Source organism: Bos grunniens, chromosome X, assembly GCF_055505025.1.
Source record: "Bos grunniens cultivar Pamir isolate PY7600 chromosome X, Bosgru_T2T1.0, whole genome shotgun sequence".
In the NCBI taxonomy this organism is placed as follows: domain Eukaryota; kingdom Metazoa; phylum Chordata; class Mammalia; order Artiodactyla; family Bovidae; genus Bos; species Bos grunniens.
This window is the reverse complement of record NC_141194.1, coordinates 124,865,656-124,889,945: the sequence shown is the minus strand read 5'-3', so window position 1 is coordinate 124,889,945 and position 24,290 is coordinate 124,865,656. Positions and strand designations below refer to the sequence as shown.

General features: G+C 45.6%; 1 protein-coding gene across 3 annotated transcripts; it reads left to right on the top strand.

The window, feature by feature from the left end:
• Positions 1-22,962, top strand: VGLL1 (vestigial like family member 1). Of its 3 annotated transcripts, none has more exons than XM_086389126.1 (5): positions 1-190; positions 4,484-4,702; positions 15,200-15,610; positions 17,411-17,470; positions 22,614-22,962. In XM_086389126.1, exons 2-5 carry the CDS (start codon positions 4,501-4,503, stop codon positions 22,655-22,657), a joined length of 717 nt encoding a protein of 238 aa, XP_086245252.1. In that variant the 5' UTR covers positions 1-190; positions 4,484-4,500; the 3' UTR covers positions 22,658-22,962. The 3 variants fall into 3 exon arrangements, with proteins under 3 accessions (XP_086245252.1, XP_086245251.1, XP_086245253.1); XM_086389125.1 differs by having other exon boundaries at positions 2-180; XM_086389127.1 differs by lacking the exon at positions 1-190 and adding an exon at positions 3,453-3,547.
• The last annotated feature ends 1,328 nt before the right edge of the window (positions 22,963-24,290 follow it).

Here is a 24,290-nt window from a genome sequence, read left to right as displayed (position 1 = left end):
CGTATAGGCTCAGCTAGAGGGGTAGAAAGTTAGCGAGGGGAGGGCACAAGATCGCCAGGCCCTGCTCGGACCAGTACTGAGCTGCTCTAAAGCAGGCCAGGCAGCTCCGGCCAGCAAAACACACCTTCGCCCGGCCATAGCATCTTGCTGTGTCTCTGCCGCCGATGGTTGAGAAATAAGGTGAGAGAAGGTAGGAACTCTGGGGGAGGCAGGAGGGATGGGAATTCAACTGAGAAGGAACTGGGGCTGGGGGGGAGGTGGTGGTGGTAGGGGGCATCACATGCTTTGCTTAAGGAGATGCCTTCCGGTGCCTTTGAGGCTTTGTTCCAAGTGATCACTGTGACAACCTCTTAGACTCCCTATCCCAAGCCCGGGGGTGCTGGGTACCATTTCTCAGAAGGGTGGTAAGCATGTGAAGGTAGGCATCCTGGTAGAATGGAGACCAAACTGTTGCTCTTGCATTCCTCTTGGCCCAAAATATTTGGGCCGAAAACCAGGCAGTATTTCGGTATGCCTACTTGATGTCTTAAATTTCTGAGCACTGGAGAATATTGTAATTACACTATTTGAACTACACAGCTGGCAAAGCTTGGCCAAGGCCAAGGGTTTTGTCTGCAAGAGGCTTTCACTACAAAGCCAGGCGCCAATACAGCAGCATCTTGGCCAGGAAAGTCCCATCCATGGTTCCAGGTTTGCGGCACCTAAGCCAGACCCACCCCACCAATTCACTTCCCGAAGAAAGAGACCCTTCAAGGAGGGTTCGTGTGGGGATGAAACTGCTCAAGTCACTGCAGAGGTCCAGTGGGATGCGATTCTATAAAGAGTTAAACCAGGTAACAGCTCACAGATTTGAATAGCCCTTGAATACAGACCCTCATCCCCTGAGGTCTGACTACAGCCGGGGAACTGCTCGTGAGATGTGATCCAGAGATGTACTCCAGGGCTTTCCTTTAGAGTATGTGTCTATGTGTTTGGCAAGGAAAAGAGGGGCATGCGTAGGACTTTAAGATTTATTGAGGATCCGCAGTTGTGTGAGGTCTGAGCTCCCCAGGTGAGGGGGACCGAGACGGTGTTTGCAGATCTGCTCAATTTCTATGGAACTAGCCTGTGGTCTTTGCCCAGGGAGGCTAGGAGCATGCTTCACAGCATTGATGTCTCCGGGGTCCGGCCAGCTGCTTCTCATGGCTTCAGGGAGACTTAGCAAGGAGAGGTGGCAGGCTGGGTCATACCTGAGCTAGAGCACAGGCCACTGGCAAGAGGGTAAGAGGGCAAGACCCACAAAGGTGCTAAGCTGCCCTTGTAGGTGAAGGCTTCCAGGAGACGCCATGAGAATGCGCGGACAGACCGTCTGCCGGCCTGACTGGGAGCCAGAGGACTGGATCAGGATGAGGATCCCATGGAGGGGAAGGGACTGTTTGCCCCGACAGGTAGAAAGGGATGGTGCGAAAAGGCCAGACACCGAAGCCAGGGAGATTTTGGGTTCAAACCTCAGCTCAGCCACCACCTAGCTGCATAGCCTGGGCCCTTGATTTCCTCTTTCTCTAAGCCCAGATTTGCTCATCTTTAAAATGGGGATAATAGCACCTAATTTGAGGGTTGTAAAGATTGGAGAAAGTATATTTGGAGCCTCTGGGACAGAATAGGTCTTCCGTGAACTGCAGCTTTAGCAAAAAGGCTGCGTCCATGCTTATCATTGCTTGGTCATTCATAATACCATCGCCTTATTATTCATTTGATTTGCTATTTTTTGGAAATATATTTGATAGATAACATTGTAGATTTAACATGTACAACATGTTAATGTGATACATTTATATATTGTCGTACAATTACCACCGTGGCCATAATTAACACCTCTATCATGATGCATCATTACCCTTTCTTTTTATTGGTTCAAATAATTAAATTCTAGTCTTTTAGCAAGTTTGATGATTAGAATGCAGTATTGTCTAGATTCACTGCACTGTGTGGTAGATTTCTAGGGCTTGTTCACTGCTTGTTGCACATTTATTCCCTTAAACAACATTGGTTCTGTCCCCCCAGCCCTGGAAATGACCATTTTATTCTGTAGTTTGGCTCTTGAAAATTCCACAGATAGGTGAGATTATACTTTGACTTATGCCATAACACGCTCAAGGATTACACCTTTGTTTTATTGCTCAAAGTCCCAAATAATATCTGAAGATATCATGTGCTTTTTCACTGAGGAATAATTTGCCTTCAGTGAAACTTGCAGATCTGAACTGCACAGTCTGATGAGTTTTGACACATCTGCATCCATATGTAACCCTCACCCACTTCAGGATGTAAGACATTTCCAGCACCCCCTGTGAGTCCACGCTCACCCTTTTCCAAGCTCTACCTCAAGGCAACTGCTGTCCTGATTTTTATCACCATAGATTATTTGTGCCTGTGTCACGTAAGTGAAGTCATACAATATGCGGTCTTTCGCGTCTGGCTTTTGTCACTCAGGTTAATGTTTTTGTGATTCATCTGTGCTGTTGGGTGGATGTAGTTTGTGCCTTTTTATGGCTGAAGAACATTCCATTGTATGAAAATGTCACAGTTCGTTTATTTGTTCTCCTGGTGATGGACATTTGGGCTGTTTTCACTTTTATAAACAAAGCCACTACGAACACTCATGTAGAAGTCTTTGTGCACACATCTGTTTTCGTTTCTCTTGGTTATATGTGCCTAGAAGCGGGATTGCTGGGTCTTATGGTAAGCGTACAGTAAACTTTAGAAGACACTGCTGGATGGTTTTTCAGCATGGTGGTTCCCATGTTTTTTGAAATAAGGATACAGTGGATTCATTTTTTTTAGGATAGTGCCTGGTGATGCTTAACGTGTCTATCACCCAGGGGGAAACAGATTGACGTGCTCAGTCAAAGGCTTCTAGAGACAACAGAATCCAGCTGTGACTGGGGCTAAGATTCTGAAAGGAGAACTTTTAAATAAGGGTCCTCTGCTTACTCCCAGATTCCCTCCTAATGTTCCCATGATAATCGACTGACACTTCTGGCAGAAAAATAAAATAGGCTGCAGAATTCACGTACCCCAACCTCTTCATTTTACCCTAGAGGAATCTGAAGGCCAGAGAGGCCCTGTGCTTTCCCCAAAGGCACACACCCAATCAAGGGCAAGCCCAGGTCCTCTGAGCCCTAATTGGTGTGATTTCCTTGCATTGTGCTTTCTCTGCACGAAATGGCATTTCATCACTCAGCCTTTGTTTACTTAGTGTTAGGTGCTAGAGATAGAGAAAGGAATAAGAAATGGCCCCCATCCTCCTCGATCTCAGAGACTAGACCCGGAGAAGGGCTATTCAACTCTAGTCATTTGCATTATATGCATCAGAATGACTAGATTCAAAATGTCTTTAGCCAGAACTCTGGGCAAGTTGCATTGGATGGCCAGAGGTGACGAAGCACCCAAAACTATTATTTCCCTGGTAAAGGAAGGCCGCGGCTTCTCTCTGCAGTGCCGTCTGCGTGCCTGGTCCCTGCCTGGGTGCAAAAAAGGACAGCCTCTGCCCTCAAGGAGTTCACAGGTAGGACCCATTGAGGCCAAGTTGAAGGCAATTCAGCAAATGACTGTTGGGGCATTTGCTCAATATTGAGCTAGGTGGCAGGCACTGCTCTAGGCGCACAGGAAGCCTGGTGAACAGAGTGCTCTTTCCCAACAGAGTATCAGTGTGAAAAATGTTAGCTGCATTGGGTGCCCAGTATATCTGTCTGGGGATTCCCTGGTGGCCTGGTAATTAGGATTCCAGGCTTTCACTGCCGTGGTCCGGGTTCAGTCCCTCACTGGGGAACTGAGGTCCGGCAAGCCACACTGTGCAGCTGAAAAAAAACAAACAAACCAGAATATGGACCTGGATTTAAAGCTCTGACATTTTCTAAGTGATTCTGGGCAGAGTATGTCTGTCTGGAGGCCTTGATTGTAATTGCTAATTCTAAGATGGGGTGGGGGTGGGTGCAGGACCCCATCCCACACGAATCACCATGTCAGGGAGAGCAGGAGAATTTGGTGTGTTTGGTGCTCCTGCACAGAAGTGGGCAAGGTAGAAATCAAGGCTTGCTAGGGAAACAAATTGTCAGTATCCACTGATTGCTTAGTCAAGGTCTACTGGAGTACTCGTGCCCTTGTTCAGAGGAATCTAGTGGGAGGCAGGCACTTCCCCAGCTGGCAAATTACTGCAGTCTTTGGCTTCAGTGTCCTTTTTCTTTCCCTTTTTTTCTTCCATTTCCTGATGCTCTTCTAATCATGTTCCCAGGCACTCTTTCGCATTTATAAGAGACGACCCCTTCAGCACTCTATCTTATTTCCTGATGACTGCTCAGCAGCTGCGCAGCTCCTGGGAGCCCCAGTGAGAGAACCTGAACCTTAGGCACAAACTGCTTGTCCTCAAGGAAGCCACTTCTGCCAACTTAGCCAAACCGCTTGGGAAAAGGGTGCCAGTAACATTTTGCATTTTGCTCTGCAGCCCTCCCCTGAGTCACCATGGAAGACGTGACGAAGACCACCGTCCACACACAGAGCCCTATTAAAACTGAATGGAATTCCCGCTGTGTCCTTTTCACCTATTTCCAAGGGGACATTAGCAGTGTGGTGGATGAACACTTCTCCAGAGCTCTGGGCAATGTCAAGAGCCCCCAGGGACAGAACCCTTCCAGCCCGAGTGGAGATGTGCTGCTGAGGAATGGTGAGCATGTCGGGAGGGAGGGGCTGGAATTCCCTATCGGGCTATCATCAAAGGACAGTTCTGATGTTCTGAGATGTGTGTATATTTGCTAAAGGCACATCATTCTGTTTAGTGAGAAGCCACACCCATTTCTCAGAAGTTTCGCTTGAAAATGGACACTGTTTATGGAATTCCCTAGTGCGCTAGTGGTTAAGACTCCATGCTTCCACAGCAGGGGGCACGGGTTCCATTCCTGGTTGGGGAACTAAGATTCCACAAGCCACATGGCGTGGGCAAAAAAAGGAGAAAAAAGGACACTTTAATCAAATTAATATATGGATTTCATTGTGTCCTCAATTATGTTAAATTCTGGGTTCACACTCAGTATGCGATGAGAGCACCATTATTATTATTATTGCTACCTTGGCCTGACAGGGAAAGAACACCAAAGGACTTGGACATATGTGTTCCCTGTAGAAACACCCAGCCTTCTCTCAGGTTATAGTGGGTAGGGTGGGGCCAGAGGGAGGCGGATAAAATGATTGTTTCTCCATATCCCTCTTCCCACCCTTAACAGTACTGGGGGTGTCTATTGCACACACTATTGGGTGATTTTTTTTTTAAAGCATTGTCTCATCCCAAAACACTTAGCAATGCCAAAAGGTGCCGAGCTTATGCGTTGAATGCCCTGCTCCCGTTGGAGGATGGACATGCCTCCCAGGATGGGGCCTCTGCCTTTTGGGTGAAGCGCTCACCAGTTTTCCGAAGCCATCACTCTGACTGGCCAGACTCTGGGTCTGGATAGGGAATTGGTGTATTAGCCTCTTTAGCCTTTGAGAATTTTCTTCTCTCTTAGAAATAACTTTTCCAGTCAGGTGAGATGGTTTTCTCAGAGACTCTTTGGAGTTCAGGAAACATGTGGAAGGGGGGGAGCATAGTAGGAGCAGGTACTAAAGCTAACACTGGGGATCAGGGGCTGGGTGGAGAGCACGGAGGTGCTGTCTAAGGGTATGCTGAGTACTTCAGAGCAGCTGCAGGAATGGCTGCTCTTGAGTCGTTTGGGGAATTGATGTGTGGGTAAAAGCCCATCCATGTGGGCAATGGGATTCAGAGGCTCTATCTGGCTCCTAGGAAAGGTCAAAACCCTAGGCTCTTCATGCATAGCTAAGTCTGTCCACTTTGGCTATTTGACTCTGAGTTAATTCTAAACACATTGTGTTGAATATATGACAATCTTTTCCTTGTCAGCACCAGCAATTCGTCATCCCTCATTTTCTCTCTCCTGCTTGCCTGGTAAATCCAACCTGCTGCTGCTGCTGCTGCTGCTAAATCGCTTCAGTCGTGTCCAACTCTGTGCGACCCCACAGACAGGATATAACCAATTCTTGGTTGCTTATTGTCCCATTTCTTGGTTTCATTTCGCAGCCAGACTCCTAAGAGGTGTCCATGCATGCTCTTTCCTCTTCCTCTCCTGCTCTCGGATCTGCTCCACTCAGGATGTCATCCTCATCACTCTTTGAAACCAGTCTTAGCCAGGCTCGTGGGAGACTTCCACTTTCCAAAGCAAGTGATCTTTCTCTGTCCTCATCTTAGCTGACTCATCAGCAGCATTTGCTGCAGATGATTGCTCCCTCCTCTTGGAAGTAACCTCCTTCACTTGGATTCCATAATATCACGCTCTCATGGTTTTCCACCTGTCTCCCTGGTTACCCCTCCTTCTCAGTCTCCTTTGCTGAATGTCCTCTTCTCTTCAAGGCTTCATCTCTTAAACATTTGAGGGCCCTAGGACTTTGATCTCAATTTCTCTCTCTACATTCACGCCCTGGGGGATCAATTCTAGTCTCTTTGTCTTAAATACCATCTACATAAACACCACCTATGTGCTGATGAAATATCATATCTTTACCCAGACTGGATTTCAGACTTATCTACGCAGCTGCCTAGTTGATATCTTCACTTCACATAGCTACTAGGAATCTAAACCAAACAGGTCCCAAGCTGAATTTTTTTTTTAAGATTTTTTTTGATGTGGACCAAAAATCTATTGAATGTGTTACAGTATTGCTTCTGTTTATGTTTTGGTTTTTTGACTGAGAAGCATGTGGGATCTGAGCTCCCCTTCCAGGGATCAAACCTGCACTCCCTGCACTGGAAGGCTAAGTGTTAACCACCGGACCACCAGGGATGTCCCCCAAGCTGAACTCTTGATCTTCCCCTCACCCTGCTCCGTCCACAGTCTCAATAAATGGCAGCTGCATCCTTCCAATTAATTGCAGTCATCTTTAACTCCTCTCTTTATCTCATACCCCGCATCCAACCCTTTGAACAATTCTGTAAGTTCTACCTTCAAAGTTTGTCTGAGCTCTGAACATATCTCTCCACCTCCACTCCTGTCCCCTTAGTCTGAAAAGCCATCCTCTCCCCACTGGATTTTTGCCTCCTCATCAGTCTCTCTGCTTTTTCCATTGCTCCCCTTCAGTCTGTTCTCAAAGTAGCAGTCAGAAAGTTGTACCATGTTACTTTTCTGTTCGAAATCCTCCAGTAACTTCTCATCTTACTTGGAATCAAATCCAAGGTCTTCCGGGAGCCCTCACTTGCCTGAGCCCCTGTCATCTTTCTGATCTCATTATCCTCTCAGTCCAGCATAGCCTCCTTGTTCTTCGTAGCTGTGACAGGTACAGTACTGCCTCAGGCCTTTTGCACTTCCTCTCTCCCCTCTTCCTGAAACGCTCTTTCCCAGGTAACTGCAAGACTTCCCCTTCATTGAAATCTCTGTTAGAATGTCGTCTTTCAGACAGGCCTTCCTGAACAATCTATTTAAAACATAGACGTCCCCACCCTGTCACTGTCTTACCCTGTTTTATTTCTCTTAGCATGCGTCACCATGGGGCATATTGTGTATTTTATGGGTTTCTTATCTCTTCCTACCCTCTAGACGCTGTCGGTCTGTTAAGTGCTGTTTTCCAAGTACCCACCCTAATGTCCAACGCATGGAACGTACTCAATAAATATTTAGTGAATGAATGAAATTGTGATTTGGACCACAGGGTGCTGATGTCTGTCGTTGATGGGGGTTGATGGGGTTACTGGAGAGACAGTATCGCTTGGTATATGGCTTTAGACCCAGGCACCCTGGGGCCGGGTCAGCTTTACTGTTGTTTAACCATGGGACCTCAGGGCATATCACTTCATCTCTCTGGGCCCGTTTCCTCATCTGTAAAACTGAGTATCATTGAACTAAAGGAGGAATCAGTGAGATTACTCATGTCAAGTGGCACGTAGTAAGTGCCATGTAGGTGGTAGTTAATATTTGTGGTGTGTAAAGGCTCGAGGCAGGTTTTTTGAATGTCTACAGTGGATGTGAGGGCCCACCTTCAAACCATCAGGATTGCAAGACAGCAGGACCCTCCCCTCAGCCTCCAAGTTGTCCACTGGCTTCTGGGTGGCCGCTGCCCTGTTTCTTAACTCTCCTGACTTCACTTTGTATTCTATGAAGCCCCTGCCCACCAAGGGAGCTTGGACGTGGTCTTTTATCTGGCCCAAGACAGCCTTCTCTGGCCAAACAGAGGCGGCTTTCTTCTCTACCTACCTTCTGTGTTGTCACATTTCCGTGTGATAGTCTCACAGATCCCCTGACTGTGACGAGATCTCCCTTGCAGCACGTGTTGTGGGTTAGGCTTCTGTTTGTCCAGCTGACTGAACAAATGAAGGAGAAAGCCTCTTTTCTTCAAGGCTTCTCTTATCACAGTTAGGAGTCAAATTTCTCATAAGCTCTGTTGCCTCCAGGGAGGGTCCCCTGAAAGAAGACGTGTCCCCAGTGGTTCTCACTGGAGGTGTTCTATGAGCTGCACGCAGCTTAGCTCTTCATCACCGACACTTAGCAACCTCTAAGCCCCTGCAGGCCTGCCCCAGGCTGCCTGGCCTCAGCGAGGCCCCGGCTAAGCTGAGAACAGGCTCCCATTCATGGGCTCCCATGGCGGGCTCACCCAGGGTGCTCTGACAGGCCCATGTGCCTAGGAAATGCCATTGAATTTCCTGGCTGCTTTTTTCAAATCCAAGTTGTTTTTTTTTTTTACTTCGGTATAATTTATACTGGCCCTATTGGTAGGAAAGAAAACACATGCTGAAAGTAGCTGAATTATTTCCCTTTTAAAAGGACATGGGTGATTTCAGAGTAGGTAACTTGGAGAAGCTTCATAAATTTCCATTTCTGGGGGCTTGTCTTGGTGCACAACCCACCCTGTATTCTTCCTGTCCCAGCCACGAGCCCAGCCGCAGGGCTGGCTCCCTTCACTCAAGGGCTGCTGAGAGAAGGTATTCGTACAGCCTGAGCCCTCTGAGGTCTTTTATAGCCAGTCTCTCCTCTCCTCCAGAATCCAGTGGGGTTGGGGAAGAAATGCTGGGTTTCTTTCTTTTGTATTTATTTTTTCAATTTTAAAAATTGAAGTATAGTTGATTTACAGTGTTGAGTTAGTTTCAGGTGTACAGCAAAATGATTCAGTTATACGTAAATATATAATATGTATCTATTCTTTTTAGATTCTTTTCCCTTCCAGATTCTTCCAAGATACTGAATATAGTTCCCTGTGAGAGTGTATCTGTTAATCCCAAACTCATAATTTATATTCCCTCTTTCCCCTTTGGTAACTATAACTTTGTTTTCTGTGTCTGTGAGTCTGTGTTTTATAAATAAGTTCTTTTTAGTTTCCACATATAAGCAATATCATAATGATATTTGTCTTCCTCTGGCTTACTTCACTCAGTAAGACAATCTCTAGGTCATCCACACTGTTGCCCATTAGCACTCTCACTAATAATGTTTCTAATGGCCAGTATTTATTGAGTGCTTCCTATGTTCCAGGCCCTTTCCCAGGGGCTGGCACATGAATTATTTTAATGAATCTTCACAGTAACCTTTTGGTTAACTCTCACCATGCCCATTTCCTGATAAGAAAACTGAAGCTCAGAGAATCAAGTGACTTGTTCAAGATCCCACAGCTCATAAGGGGCAGCTGTTTATAACCAGATCATTCGATTCTAGATACTGAGCTCTTACTGGGCTTTCCAGGTGGCTCAGTGGGAAAGAATCCACCACCTGCCAAGGCAGGAGATCTGGGTTCGGTCCCTGGGTCAGAAAGATCCCTTGGAGGGAGAAATGTCAACCCACTCCAGTATTCTTACCTGGAAAATCCCACGAACAGGGGAGCCTGGCGAGCTACATACAACCCAAAGAACTCTTAGCCATTTTCAAAATACAAGCACATGTTCTGTATTTCATCTCCATTTTTAGTTGGGAAAGGGAACCTGGCTAATCAGCAAAGGACCTAGACAGGTGGTTGTGAAGGAGGGAGTGAGACTGAATAGGAAACTCTCCCCCCCAACACACACACACGGGATGCCCTGAAACAGAGCTGTCCCCCACAAGCTGTCTCTCTGTGTCTAGTGTTATTTCAACCCCAGCTAATACAAATGATATTTTCTTTGTTTCTGGAGTACATCGGAGACAAGTGCCACCAGCCAAAATGGCAGAGAGGGGAATGTCAGCGTGTGCACATTGGTCAGGCCAAAGTTGGGAACTTCATGGGGCAAGATGTGTGTGTGTGTTAAGAGGGTTCTCAGCTTCCACTTCATCGTAAAGCAGCATTTATATTAAAGGTGGAGGCAGGGGACAAAGAAGGAAGGAAGGAAAGATAGATGGAAGGCAACCAGGCAGTTATGCACTGGCCTTTCACAGCTGTGACTCAGGTTCACTGAGTCAAGTGGGTTCTTAAGTTTTTACTTTAAAACTAATTTTTTCGGGGGGAAAAAAAGGAAAACTAACTTTTTCTAATCACAAAGATACTGTGTTAAGTTTTGAAACTTTACAAAACACAGAGAAGCATTCAGGACACAAAACCACATGCACATCTAGGTGCCCATACTAAGTTTTACAACCTAATGTCACTTGGCTTTTTAACGGGTAACAAACCATATATATCTTTACTGCCATTTCATATCCTACTAAGACATCATTTTATGCCTCAAGAGTATCCTTTTTTATAGCTGTTGCAAATCTGTTGAAATTTTTGGACATTTAGATTGTTGCCAATCTTTCACTATATGTAAGTATCACATTGAATATCCTTGCAGCTCAACTTTTGCATGCATCATTGATTATATTCTTAAAATATATTGTTGTGGGTAGAATGACTACATCAAAAAGTCCGGTCAGATTTTAGGGTTTTGATATCTGCTGATAAATTGCTGCCAGAAATGTTATGCCCGTTATGCTCATCTGCCAACTTTCCAGCTGTGGGAGTAGGTGCATTCTGAAGATAATAGGAGGCAGAGCTGGCCAAGCATGAAGCTGAGACTCAGCCAGCTCTCCACCTGCTAGTTCTGTGGCCTTAGGCGAGTTACATTAACCACTTTGAGTCTCTATTTTCTCATCTGGACCCTTGTGAAGCTCACCTGAGATGCATCCAGAATGCTATAGTAAGTGCATAGTAAATGAAAGCTCCTCTAGATTTACAATCTTTCTTGCCCACCTTTGATGGATTATTTCTGGGAATTGACACACGGAGCAAAGGCTTCTGAAATCTCCCTTAATTTTTATTTTATTTGTTTGGCTCCACCAGGTCTTAGTTGACACACAGATCTTTGATCTTTGTTGCAGCAGGCAAGATCTTTAGTTGTGGCATGTGGGATCTAGTTCCCTGACCAGGGATGGAACCCTGGACCCCTGCATTGGGAACGCGGGTCTTAGCCACTGGACCACCAGGGAAATCCCGGAAATCTCTCTTTTATAGCCAGTATCTACTCCATCCTCCATATCAGCCCTGCAGCACCGCTGCTTCCCAGGCTCCTTGGCTCTGGCCTTTCCTCCTCTCCCTTCTGTGATGAGTGAGGGCAGAGAGACTTCCTCAGGCCCCCTGCGTTACCATTTGGCTTTTTCCTGGTTGATCCTGTAGAGTGTTGCAAGCCAGGAGAGAAACCCGTGAATGTGAGCCTACGCTGCATTTCTAAACTAAAATAATAATTAATAATATTAACCACAGCAGCAGCTCTCACTTCTTGAGTGCCTATAAGGTCCTGGGCACCATGCTAAACCTTTCACATGGATTGTCCCCTTCCATCCATGGGAAGGGACATGCTTGGTGTCATTGGCTGTTAAGGGGAAGCTTCTCTGAGGGGTTGACATTGAAGTTGGTGTGTCCAGAAGCCAGCCTGGAACAGGGTGTCAGGGCCACCATGCAAAGACAGAGTGTAGGGAGGATCCTCTGGGGTAGAAGCAAACTCCTTGATGCCTAGAAGTGCTTTCTAGAAGGTTCTGGGGCTCTCAAGCATCTATGGGTGGGCATGGGTGATGTCTCTGGGTTTGCTTAACAGGTGGGAGAGTAGCTTGACATTTTCATCCTAAAGGGATAGGGAGGAAATGGGGACTTGTGCTCTCTGAACAGGACCTGGTCTTAGAACCAGGGATTTCGTGAATGCTAGAGGCATGGATGGAACTAAGAGGCAGGGGCTAGATGCTCAGAGTAGGAGTCCAGGGGTTGGAAGCCTTTTGTATTCCTACTGAAAGAAAGATCCAGCCTGGGGCGGGGAGGGGAGGAGCAAAATAGGGGAAGGGGATTAAGAAGTACAAGCTACTATGGACAGAAGTTACAAGGGTGTAATGTGTAGTTCAGGGACTATAGTTAATATTTTAGAATAACTATAAATGGAGTATAATCTCTAAAAATACTGAGTTACTCTGTTGTATACCTGAAACTAAAATAATATTGTAAGCCAATTATATTTCAATTTTAAAAAAGACTAAAGCTGCATCCACTGTAAGACATCATAAGATACGGGGTGGTTAATATTTCGTAAACACTGCCTAGTATGGACTCACATCTGAAGGAAAAAAATAGAATATGAAAAACCTAGCCTTCCCTAAATGTCCCCAAAGTGTTCCTTGCTTGCTCTCCATTCATTAATGTAGGCTGGGGTTTGAGAAGGCAGTGGAGTCTTGCCTGGGGCTCTAAGAGGGGGAACTCGGTTAAGGAAGTGTCACCAGGGCCACTTATTTTCACCAGTCACCATGAGCCAGTCCAGTGGTTCTCCGACTAGATGGGTGTGGTTACTGGAGCAGTTTGTCCAAGAAGCCTGAGAAAGAGACCACCAAAGTTCAGGGTGTCCATTCCATGGGACACCACACCCAAGCCTGCCCTGGAAAGGTGACTTTTCTGGGCCCCTGAAGGCCTACAGTTGGGTTACTGTGAATTCAGGATTGGAACTCTATGTCTTCCCACATACTCCCATCCAAACTGTGCTCTGGTGCACTCAGTGACCGACCAAGTGGGCCCTTGGACAGGCACATCCATCCACTCCCCTTAACCTTTCAGTCAGACAATTCTGGAAGGGAAGCAGTTAAAGAAAATATTCAAAACACGCTGGGGCCCTGCCTTCCACATTTCAAGCCTTCCAAACCTTGGTCCTATGTATGAGATCTGGAAGGCCAGTTCAGATGGAAACTGCCCAGTTGTCAGAGGCTAAACATTGTTTCTCATTTGTGCTTAGGACATGCAGTACCCTCATTCAATATGAAGCAGGAACAGTGATTAGCCTAAGTCAGCTTAATCATTCTATTTGTGCTACACAGTGGCCCTGAATTGCTACTACCCCACATAGATAACTGCCTCCAATTGCTACTACCCAGCAGATATCAGTTTTCAAAAGTAGCAGTCATCCTCAGGAACAAATCTTGCTAATTGTTTCATTGCCCTTGACCTCATTAAAAGAAGCCAACCATTGCCCATCGCTCATGAACAATATGAGAAGTTGAGCAGAATATCTGTGCTATGTAGGTTAGGGCTTGTTTTGCCCTTACCATCTATATTACGTGAAAAGCTGTGCTGGTGGGTGAGACACTCCAGCATCACTGGGCAGACCTATCAGAAAAGATCTAGGCAAACTGAACATTCAGGAGTGCTGGGTGAGGTGCACGAGGAAGGGAAGGGGGCCAGACAGCCTCTCCAGCCCTCCAGTCTCCCTTTATCTCCACATCCAGGCCCCCTTCATTATCTTGGATAGATGAGAACCTCCAGGCTTTAAGCACCATCTGCCAGGGCTCTCTCCCGCCTCCCTTCTTGTCTGAGTGGGTGTTGAGAATGGGGAAAACATCCGTCCATGTCAAGCTGCCCAAGACTCTTTGAGAACTCCAATTCAGCTGCTGTTAGAGGCACAGTTTGAATAGTGTCTCTGAGACCACAGGAGACCCCATTCCCATTAGCTAGTCCACAAGAATTTTACAAGAAGAACCTGAGTCACCACTTGACCTTGAACATTTTGCTTTTATAGGAAGAATTCCAAGAAACTGGGCTTCCCTGGTGGCTCAGATGGTAAAGAATCAGCCTGCAATGTGGGAAACCTGGGTTCGATTCCTGGGTTGGGAAGATCCCCTGGAGGAGGGCATGGCAAACCACTCCAGTATTCTTGCCTGGAGAATCCCCATGGATAGAGGAGCCTGGTGGGCCACAGTCCACAGGGTCACAAAGAGTCAGACATGACTGAGCACATGAAGCAACCACTTTCCTACCCATCACTGACCCCCTCCAGCTCCGATCTCTACTTGGCTAATCTGCTTTGCTAACTTGGTCCAGTCTCTTAACATCCCCATGGCACAGACCTTTCTTGAAAATGAGATTTCAACCCCATACTTGTATGATACCGGCAAACCAGTGTTTGGAATACATCGAAGAGGAAAGGCTTCACAAAACTTTATGGAGGGTTCTTCTCTTCAGTGTATTCAAAACACCAGCTATAAAATAAAAGTCAAACAATGGCAACAAACAACATAAATCACCTTTAATCAAGTAATTCTACTTCTAGAAAAGTTTCCTTGAGGGGCTAGTTGGACAAGTATATAGAGAGGTATATATGAAGATGCTTATCCCAATGTTGTTAATTGAAAAAATGGAATAACTGAGCTGCCCAACTATTGTGTTTGGTAGTCATGTTACTACCTTCTGATGGCATGCCATGCAGTGATTTGAAAAGCTGCTGTTGGTTCTGTGTGTTGCTATAGCAGGAAGTTTGTGATATTTTAATAACATGAGAGCAAACAATGTGTACATATATAGAAACATCCTGGAAAGAAGTACACCTAAAGATAGACACTGATAGTCTCTGATATTATGCTTAGAGTGATTTTTTTAACCTTCTGTACATTTTTCACAGTAAAAAATACATTCAATTAACCATACATAGTAGGTATGTGCATGCTCTGGCTCAGTCATGTCTGACTCTTTGCAACCCTTTGGACTGTAAGTCCATGGGATTTTTCAGGCAAGAATACTGGAGTGGGTTGCCATTTCCTCCTTCAGGGGACTTCCCAACCCAGAGATCTATCAAACTGGCATCTCCTGAATCTCCTGCATTGGCAGATGGATTCTTTACAACTGAGCCACCTGGGAAGCCCCTGTGTTAACCATAAAAAAAGCTAATTCCATTTTGAAAACAATAAACAAATCTGTCTTCTAAATCTTTCCTTCCCAGATAGTGACATGCCTCCAAATCAGTGGCGTTTCTCTGCTCCGTGGACAAAGCCACAGCCGGAAGTATCTTTTGCAAATGGCGCCGCCAGCTGCAGCTTGAATGGATCTGGTCTCATGCCTATGGATCAATACCCACTGTCCCTGACTGGGGGCCCCTCCGTTCAGCCTGGCGAGCTGTGGCATTTCTCCTCCCTTGCCAGTCCCAGCTTCCCAGAGCCTGGCTACCCTCATGCTTTTTCCACTGGGCACTTGGTTCCAGAGCCCCAGCCTGAGGGGAAGTATGAGCCCCTCCTAAGTCTCCTCCAGCCAGAGAGATGCCTAACCCATCCTCAGGAATCTGCCTCGTGGGAGGATGGCAACTCTGCCGGAAGCACAGGATTGCTCTTCAACCTGCCTCCCAGCTCAGCCCACTGTAAGGAAATGCCTCCAAGTACGGTTGGAGGGGTTGCTTCTGATTGGTTGTGGTTGAGAGTGCGTTGGCATGAGATGGGATGGGAAGACTAATTGCTGCCTCTCCAGCTGTGGGGCTTCTGAGGGACAAAACATCTACCTTCACTAGGCTGTATCCATAGTCACTATTTAATGACTAAAGGGTTGCATAGATAGCCAGCCAGATGCAGTTGGCCCAGAATATTCACCCTGGTCTGCTGACTCGGACTTGGCCTAGAAAAATGATGGGCTGCTGCCTAAAATCTTAGGGTCTTGCATTCACCTCACTGTGAACTGCCAGATAACCCATGTGTAAAACAGAACTCAGTGATACACCTACAGGCTCAAAACTATCCTCCAAATAGGTTGGCAACTTGCAATAATGCCAGACTCCTGGGTAGAAACAAGGGCCGTCTATACCAACCATCTGCTCCACACATTAAAATTCAAAGCGACAGTGGAGGCCGCCCCCTTGCTGCCTGGAGACCGTCATGGTGCCTGGCTGTCTGGGGCTTTTGCTCCCTGACCCCTACTCCTCCCTGAAGCAAAAACCTCCTTAACGCTCATTCACTGTTTTATTCCATTTACTCACTCATCCGACATTTAATCAGCACCTACTAGATGCAAAATCTTGCCTGGAGAATCCCAGGGACAGGGGAGCCTGGTGGGCTGCTGTCTCTGGGGTCACACAGAGTCGAACACGACTGAAGTGACTTAGCAGCAGCAGCAGCAGCAGATGCAAAATACTCATCGAGAAACAAGACTCCCTTCTTTGTAAAAGGATGGGAAAGGATTGGCCTAAAGTGTACTTTGACCAAAAAAAACAAGTGACTCTCCTGCAAGATTTGCCCTTCACATGAAATATTGGTAATAGTAGATGCTTCATAGTTTCTTGGGGCTGAGTCTCCATCTTTGGCTTTCTGCACCTTGGATGAGTTTTCTTTTACAGCTCCCTGGTCTGTGCCTGAAAGAAATTGCCAGAAGCTGCTTTTACTTCTGAACTAAGTATATTTATGTTACACCGAGGCCTAAAGTCAGATGCTGTGTTCCATGCTAATGTCAAAAACAAATTTTCTGTTAAAATACCATTCCATCATTTGCAGAGTTTGATTAGCAATATACTTAAAGAGTAAATCATAAAAATGTCAAGCTTGGGAAACCTATGAGAATTCCCATCCTTGTACTCCTTTTCAAAAATCTGTTCCTGCTGGATTCAGAGGGGAAAATGAGGCCAACTGTGTGTATATGCTTGTGCACACACACAGCGGAACCCTGTCTCGATGGATGGTTAGAACACAGCTCAAATCATCGCGTCCCAAACAAAACAAGCCATGCAGTTCAAATCAAATTTAGCAAAGATTTAGCAAGCATCTAGTATATGCCAGGCACATCATAGCAAAGCCACAATGCAGGTGTTATCATAGTCCCGAAAGTTCTAGATGCATTTTCAAACAAATATTCATCACCAAAGTCTCAACTGTTGCCAACTCTTTACACTCTCCTATTAATGCTGATATCTACTGGATAAATCAGTGGCTGACAGTCCAGGATCTGTTGAGGAAGTTAGCAACCCTTGATCAGAAACAACTGCCCATAAATGGGAACAAAACCCCAAGGGCATACAAAACAGAAGTGTGTCTGTTTTTGTAGCATCTGATAAAAGAAAACATGTCAAATGTCAAAATTGAGGAGCACATGATTTGGGGTTCCTTGAGGGGGTACTGTGTGCACTTTCTAACCCAGTCCCTGATTTCATTCCCAATCATATTTTTTTCTTTCCTAGTTAAGAAAATCTATTTCCCCCCTGATGGTGGACCTGCCGGTGCCAGCTTTGCAGTTGAAAGTGAGTGTCTGCTTCTGTCTTTGATATCTTATCTCTGCATCCTGAGAACAAACTTATAGCAGAAAAATCAGGATTTCCAGCAATTGAAATGACCCTCATTTCTGTTATTTAGTGTTTTTACCCTTAGAATTGGTTACCTTTAAGTCTCAAAGAGCCCATGCACTTAGTATCTTGTAAAATGTGTTGCCCGTTTTCTAATTTGGCTGTAAAAGCAATTCTATTAAGTTCTTTTATCTGAGCTGGATTTAGCAAGGTAACCAAGGTGATGCAGGAAAATGAACAAATTCATGAAGGTTAGCCTGCTCTTTCCCGGATGTTCAGTTTTCAGCCTAGAACATAGGGCCACCCCAGGACTCTGCAGTCAGAAAATGCCACCTGATACCAAAGGCTAGGACTCTGGGCTCCACATTCAATTTGAAAGTGGTGTCAGTAAGAACCGCCCAATGAGGACAATCTCTGGTTTGACATGAGGACCTTCATGGCTCAGGTTTGAATCCACCTTCATTAGTTACTAGCTTCAGGAACTTTAACCACATTTGTTCACCTCTCCATACCTCAGTAGCTTTATTTATAAAAGGAGGATTAAAATAATGCCCACCTCATCAGATTTCTGATAAGGATTAATTTACATATATGTATTGACATGTAAATTCTAATGGAAATGAGACTCTAGTAAGTCAGCACCCAGTAAGGGAGCAAAAAGTGCCTTTAGGGAGGGCATCCGTGTGCCTGCAGCTGTTCTCACTCTGTGTGTCTGAGAGGCATCAAGGGAAGAGTTGCCACCGCAGCCTCCGATCTCTGGCACTGTACAGTTTGGTGTGGAATGGGGGTGAACAAAATATATAGACCTCCCTAGAATGTCCACTCCTTGAGGGCCAAGTCTTTGAGAGGTGTACTAACCCATCCTGGCACCTGTGGCAGTGCCTGGCATGGAGGTCAGAACATACATGTCTAATGAAAGAGTGAGCAAATGCTGGAAACAATAAAAGAACATCAGAAAAGGAAATGGTAAAAATCTATCTGCCGATAGAGTATAAATTAAATTTTTTTGATACTGTTGTGTGAAACAAGCAAGTCACAAATCACCCTCCGTGAGGAATTGGTTGTGCCCAAGTGACAAGATAGATTTAGGGCTGATCCAAGAGCCTTAGCAATTTCATCAGGCTTCATGGAAGTCTTCCTGAAGGGATGAGCTCTGCTCACTTTCTAATGTATGAAATCAGGATTATCAAGTCTCCTAAGTACTTGTTAGCTTATACATTTAAAAAATTGTAAGCCTCAGAATTACCAAAAGCCTGATGCTTTCAATTGCTCATAGGCCCAAATTAACAGCAACACCATGTATCGGTGGTGGCTATGAGCTCAGTCCCCACAATGACCTTATGATTCATGTATGAAGACATCTTAGGTGCCTTATATGAGGCATGCAGTAAATAGAGGTTGAATGAGTGAAGAAATGAATATACCCATTTTATAGATGAGTAAACTGAGTCTCAAACAGGTGAAAGGACTTGGCTTAAGATCAAATAGCAAGTGGCAGGGGTACAATTATTTCTCTGCTCTCACAGTGTCATAATCATCAATATCATAAATTACATTAAACATAAATCATCAAAAACAATTCCAACTTAAATCAAGTGTACAGCAGTGAAGACTAGCAACCGGTATGATTGCTTCACTGTATATGGGCTCACTGTCCATCTGTGGACCAGGACAGTATCCTGAGTAAGATGAGGGGGTGCAGAAACTTGGAAAGCATGCAAAGGAGCAGTATTATCCTGAGAAAGGGCCATGTGGAGAATAGCTGACAGGAAGTGTGGAATGGGTACCTGGCTATGCCAACAGCCCCCTGTTGGCTATTCTGCCACTGTGGCTCTGGGCAGAGGGAGGCAGCAGGACACGGAGAGTGGGAAGAGGGTGACTTCCTATGTGAAAAAAGGACCAGGAACACCCCTCAAAGCCCACATTCTTAAAAGAGCACAGCACCCATTTCCCCATCTTGCCTGATGCTGAAACCAGAGGGGAGCTTGTGAAACGCCCAGATTCTGCGCCATCACTTCCTGGTTGAGTGGTTTTGGCGTGGAACTCAGTAGCCTCTTTTTATGTTTGATGTATTTTATATTAACCTGATTTGGGATTTTTGTTTTGTTTTGGCCATGCCAAATGGCTTGCAGGATCTTAGTTCCCCAACCAGGGATTGAACCTGGGCCCTTGCAGGGAAAACGCTGAATCCTAACCATGGGGTCACCAGGGAGTTACCATATATTGACCTGATTTTGAAGTGAGCTAGATGAAATTGTCAGGAAGATTTTGGTACCAGATAAATATTTGTTGAAGGAAGACAGACCCCCTCCTGCTCCTCCAATATGGTCTAGTCCTCTCGAGTGGGTACCACACACCCACATGAGCCAGAGATCATGTGGAGAGAAGAGCAATCTGCCGGAAGCATAGTTGGAGGGACTCCCCAAAACTGGTGCCAAAATATTTAGTGAATTTGATTTTTTTAATCTGTAGAAATAGACAGTGGTTCATTGTACATTCCTTCAATGTCTACAGAAAATATTGCCAGACATGGTGCGCTTTTATATATATATATATAATAGTGTATAAAACTCTTGGTCCCTGCTCTCACAGTTATTAGTCTAGTGGGGAAGGTAGATTCCACCAAAAAAAAAAAAAGGACAAAATAAAATGTTTGCAAGTTATGGTAAGTCTGAAGGAAGCATACCAAGTGTTGAAACAGAGCAAAACAGAGGTCAGCTTTGGATAAAGGGGGTCAAGGGTGGCTTCTATGCTGAAGTGATGTGTGAGCAGGGACCCACATGGACTGAGGGATGCTGGGAGCTTTAGGAAGAGCTGGGATGGAGATGGGGGAGGCTGCCCTGCCCAGACCAGAAGTGAGTGAGGACCGGGAGAAACCTGAGTGTGGGCAGAGGGAGCCCTGGAAAGGTCAACTGGCCGGCTGACACAGCACCTTCTGGATCATGGTGGGGGTTGATTTTCTCTTCTAAGTGACTCTGAGGCATGGCAGGGTTTGAAGTGTGATCCGATTTGCATTTAATAAGGCCACAGAACCATTGTGCAGAGGATGCATTGGAGAAAGAACTGGTTAGGAGGCCAGAAGCACAAGATGGTGGCCCGAATCAGATGGCAGTCGTGGATGCTGGATGAAGTGAATGTGTTTGAGATCTATTAATATGTGGGGTGTTTAGGCTTTCATTTGCGTGCATGAGCAACTCTGTGGATACTGGTACATGTGTGGAAATGAGGCAGATTGTAGGAGAACACAACTTTGCCTTGGCCACATTCACTGTAGGTGATGATAAGACATGCAAGCGGATGGCCTTCTCCAACAGTTGTATGTAAGTGTGGAGTTCAGAAGCGGGGGGAGAGCCTGAGTAAAGTTTTGAGATTGTTCGGTATGAAAATGACACTGCAAGCCACTGAATGATCACCCAGGCAGAGAAAAGGGCAGAGGACAGAGTCCTGGAGTGTGCCAATATTTAGAAGTTGGGGGATTTGAGAACCGAGCAGACGATACAGAGAAGGAGCAGGCCCTGGGTGGGAGAAGCGCCAGAGAATGTGGTGTTACAGGAACTTAGAAGACAAAGTTTCCAAACACAGAGAGTGATCACCTGTGTCAAAGGCTTCCGAGAGATCAGATAAGAGAAGGCCAGAGAAATTGGATGTGGCATCAGAGATTTTGATAACGTAGTTAAGAGCAGTTTTCGTTAATAGCATGTGGACGAAAGCTGGTTGGGGTGGGTTGAGGAGGGAATGGCAGCTGAGAAAGTGGAGATAGTAAATGGCAGTAGCTTCTTGGAGAAGTTTAGCCTTGAGGGAGGTGAATAAAAGTAAGCTAGTAGCTATAGAGATTAGTGGGGTGGAGAGGGTCTTTTATTTATTTATTTTTTAAAGAAGGCAAATATTAGAGCCTATACAGAAAAGTAATTAGCCTCCCCCCCCCCCAAAAAAAAAACCAAACAAACTCAGGTGACCAGAAAGAAAAAAAAAATAGAGCCTATACAGAGATGAAGAGATGGATGACAAGATGATGACAATAACTTCATGGCTGGAGACAATTGCAAGGTTGTGGGGAAGCATTGGCATTTTTTAGGAGGAGGGGACATTCTACCATTGAAAGCAGACAAAAGATGGGGAATAAGGACACAGATGCCACTAGATTTGCAGGCTTGTTTGTGGGGAGTTGGAAACATAGTAATCAAATGATTTTGAATCAGCTATAAAGGCTGACATCATGAGTTTAAGTGGAAACAGTTGGCTGACTTGTGTGATTTTTTTTTTTTTTTTCACCAGGGCTGTTGGGTTAATGTAATGCACAGAGAAGCCAAACTCTGGCTCATCCAGGGTTGAGGTTTTGACAAGTGATCATGATGAATGAGGGACCATAACACAGGATCATGGTATCTAAGCTGCTCAGAGAAGGAAATGGAGGCAGATGGAAGGTGCCGGGTAGTAGAGGTTGATGGATTGGAGGATGAGATTATGTAAAAATGTGGTGATAAGACTGCTTAAGCCGATGACATCGGGAGATGGTGGTTTGAAACTGAGATGGTGGGGTGACAGCTGTGTATGTGATGACAAGGTCTAGTGTGTGACCATGGTGAATGGCTGACTGAGGCGCCGTGAGCCAAAGGTGCAGGGAATGGCAAGAATCACAGAAATGAGGTAAAAGAAGAACCCATAGCTCGCTACCCCACGGGTGCGGTTTTATCCTCATTCACAGATGGGAACATGGAGTTTTAGGGAGGTTAAGTAACTTACCCAGAGTCAAGGTAAGTGCCAGGGTCAGTTTTCTGTCCTTGGTCTTACCCAGTAAGCTAGCTGCAGCGTGACCACACGATAATTCTACTCTACTCCATATAAGGACACTACCTCTTGAACAAATATTCCTGAGCCTATCTGTGCCAGGCACTGTTTTAAGGGCTTTACATGTGTTTAACTCATGTAGGCAATAGATATCATTAGTCTTCCCATTTACCAGATGAGGAAAGGGGAACTCAGATAGGCTAGGTAACTTGCCTGAGGTCACACAGCTAAGAGTGGTGAGGTCAAGACTCAAACCTGGGTTCCTTGGGCACCAAGCCAGCTGCTACCTCATCAAGCTTATTCTATTTTTCAGGAAGCCAGTCTCCAGAGAGAAGAAGAGATCTGTTCTTTTACTGAACGTGGGTTTAAAGAAGAGAATTCCTTTTTCCGAACCTGCTTCTGGTTTTCTGCTGTGAATCCAGAGGGTCTGGAGACATCACTGTCCTTTTTTCTTGTTGCCACCAAAGAGCACTGGGTTCAAAGCAAGTTTCTGCTCTCCCTGAAATTCTATACTTTTTCTTGGCACCTATGCCCCGCAGCAGGTTTTTTGTTTTTTTTTTTTAACTTGTTAAGTGAATCTCGAGCATATAAGATGGTTAAAAGAGCTGTTTAGTGGTGGGGAGCAACCCTGTAGATTGTCCCCAATAAAATGACAAATTTCACCCTCTGTGTTCACTGCCCTCCTTTTTAGCAATTGGCCAACTTGCCCTCCATCAGCACGGTTGCCCGCATCAACACTGACCACATGGTACCCAATGGGGTTGTCCCACTCTGCCAACTGAATAGAGAGATTCCAGAAACAGCCTGACACTTTCTAGCCTTAACCAGATGATGCCCAGCTTCCCTGTTAATGGCATTGGCAAGACCCACAGAGAGTGGCTGGGAGGCAGGACGGTTCCTGCATCCCTGAAGTTTGAAGGGAAGCTGAAGAGGTCTCAGGCTGGCCTTGATGAATGAGATACTGTCACTTGGAAAATATGATCACTTAATTCCAAAAAAGTGATTCTAATCACTGAGCAATCTGACAAATAACTCGCAAATTAGTAAGCAAACTGTCCCATCCCAAGCCAGGCCTAGAGTAAGTTCTGTATCCAGAGCATTCTTAGATGAGCTCCATGACTTCTTGGCTGCCCTCCCTCCAAGGAGGGCCTTGGGTCTCCACACCCCACGTGTGCTTGTCTGCACCTTACAACCTTGCACAGGGGCCCGCCTGACTGCCATCACCACAGGATCTTTCCTGTAGCTCTTCCCCTGTCAGTGACATCGAGAAAACAGTAACTTTCTTTTCAGCAGAGAACCACTGGAGCTACCTGGGTGGATACCCACATGGGTCCAAGACCAGTCAATGGGACCTCCTTGCTGATTGTTCTGGATGAAATGACCAATTTCTCCAAATTCTTCCATCTCTCCAATCTGGTAGACAGCTCACAGTCCAGCATGAGCTTGGTACTTAGCTCTGACAATCCCGGTATCCCTGCCCTCAGCACTCCCCACACATACACCCCCTGTTCCCATAGCTCAAAGGGTTAATAATAAAGGGACACTTCTGGATTAAGCTATTCTAAATTCTTTCACATCCATGATCTCATGCAAACTTGACAGCAACTCTGCTATTGACATGATTACCTTTACGTAATACATGTGGGTACCAAGGCTCAGAGTTGGCCAATGACCTGCCCAAGGTCACGTAGCCCAGGCTGGATCCCAGGTCTGATCTCAGGGCTCTTTTCTCTCCATAATACTTATCAAGGGTTACCATCAAGGTGGCTCTTAGATATTTAGTTCTCTCATCTGCCATGTAAATAAAGACCACAGGTTTTACATGAGTGAATCGGTAACCTTGGTAGTAATAGAGTAATTCTCTTGTCTCAATCAGTTTTTCCAATGTGTTACATGTGTTTCTGAGATTTACTAAGAGAAAAAAAAAAAAAGCCAGTACATTTTCCTTCAAAGTTATTTTCCTTCGAAAGTGCTGTTCTTTTTTAGGTGA

Coding starts and splice junctions, on each gene's coding strand:
- VGLL1 (XM_086389126.1), top strand. CDS start 4,501: ATGGAAGACGTGACGAAGACCACCGTCCACACACAGAGCCCTATTAAA. Junction 4,703..15,199: donor AGATGTGCTGCTGAGGAATG/GTGAGCATGTCG, acceptor TTTCCTTCCCAG/ATAGTGACATGCCTCCAAAT. Junction 17,471..22,613: donor TGCCAGCTTTGCAGTTGAAA/GTGAGTGTCTGC, acceptor TCTATTTTTCAG/GAAGCCAGTCTCCAGAGAGA.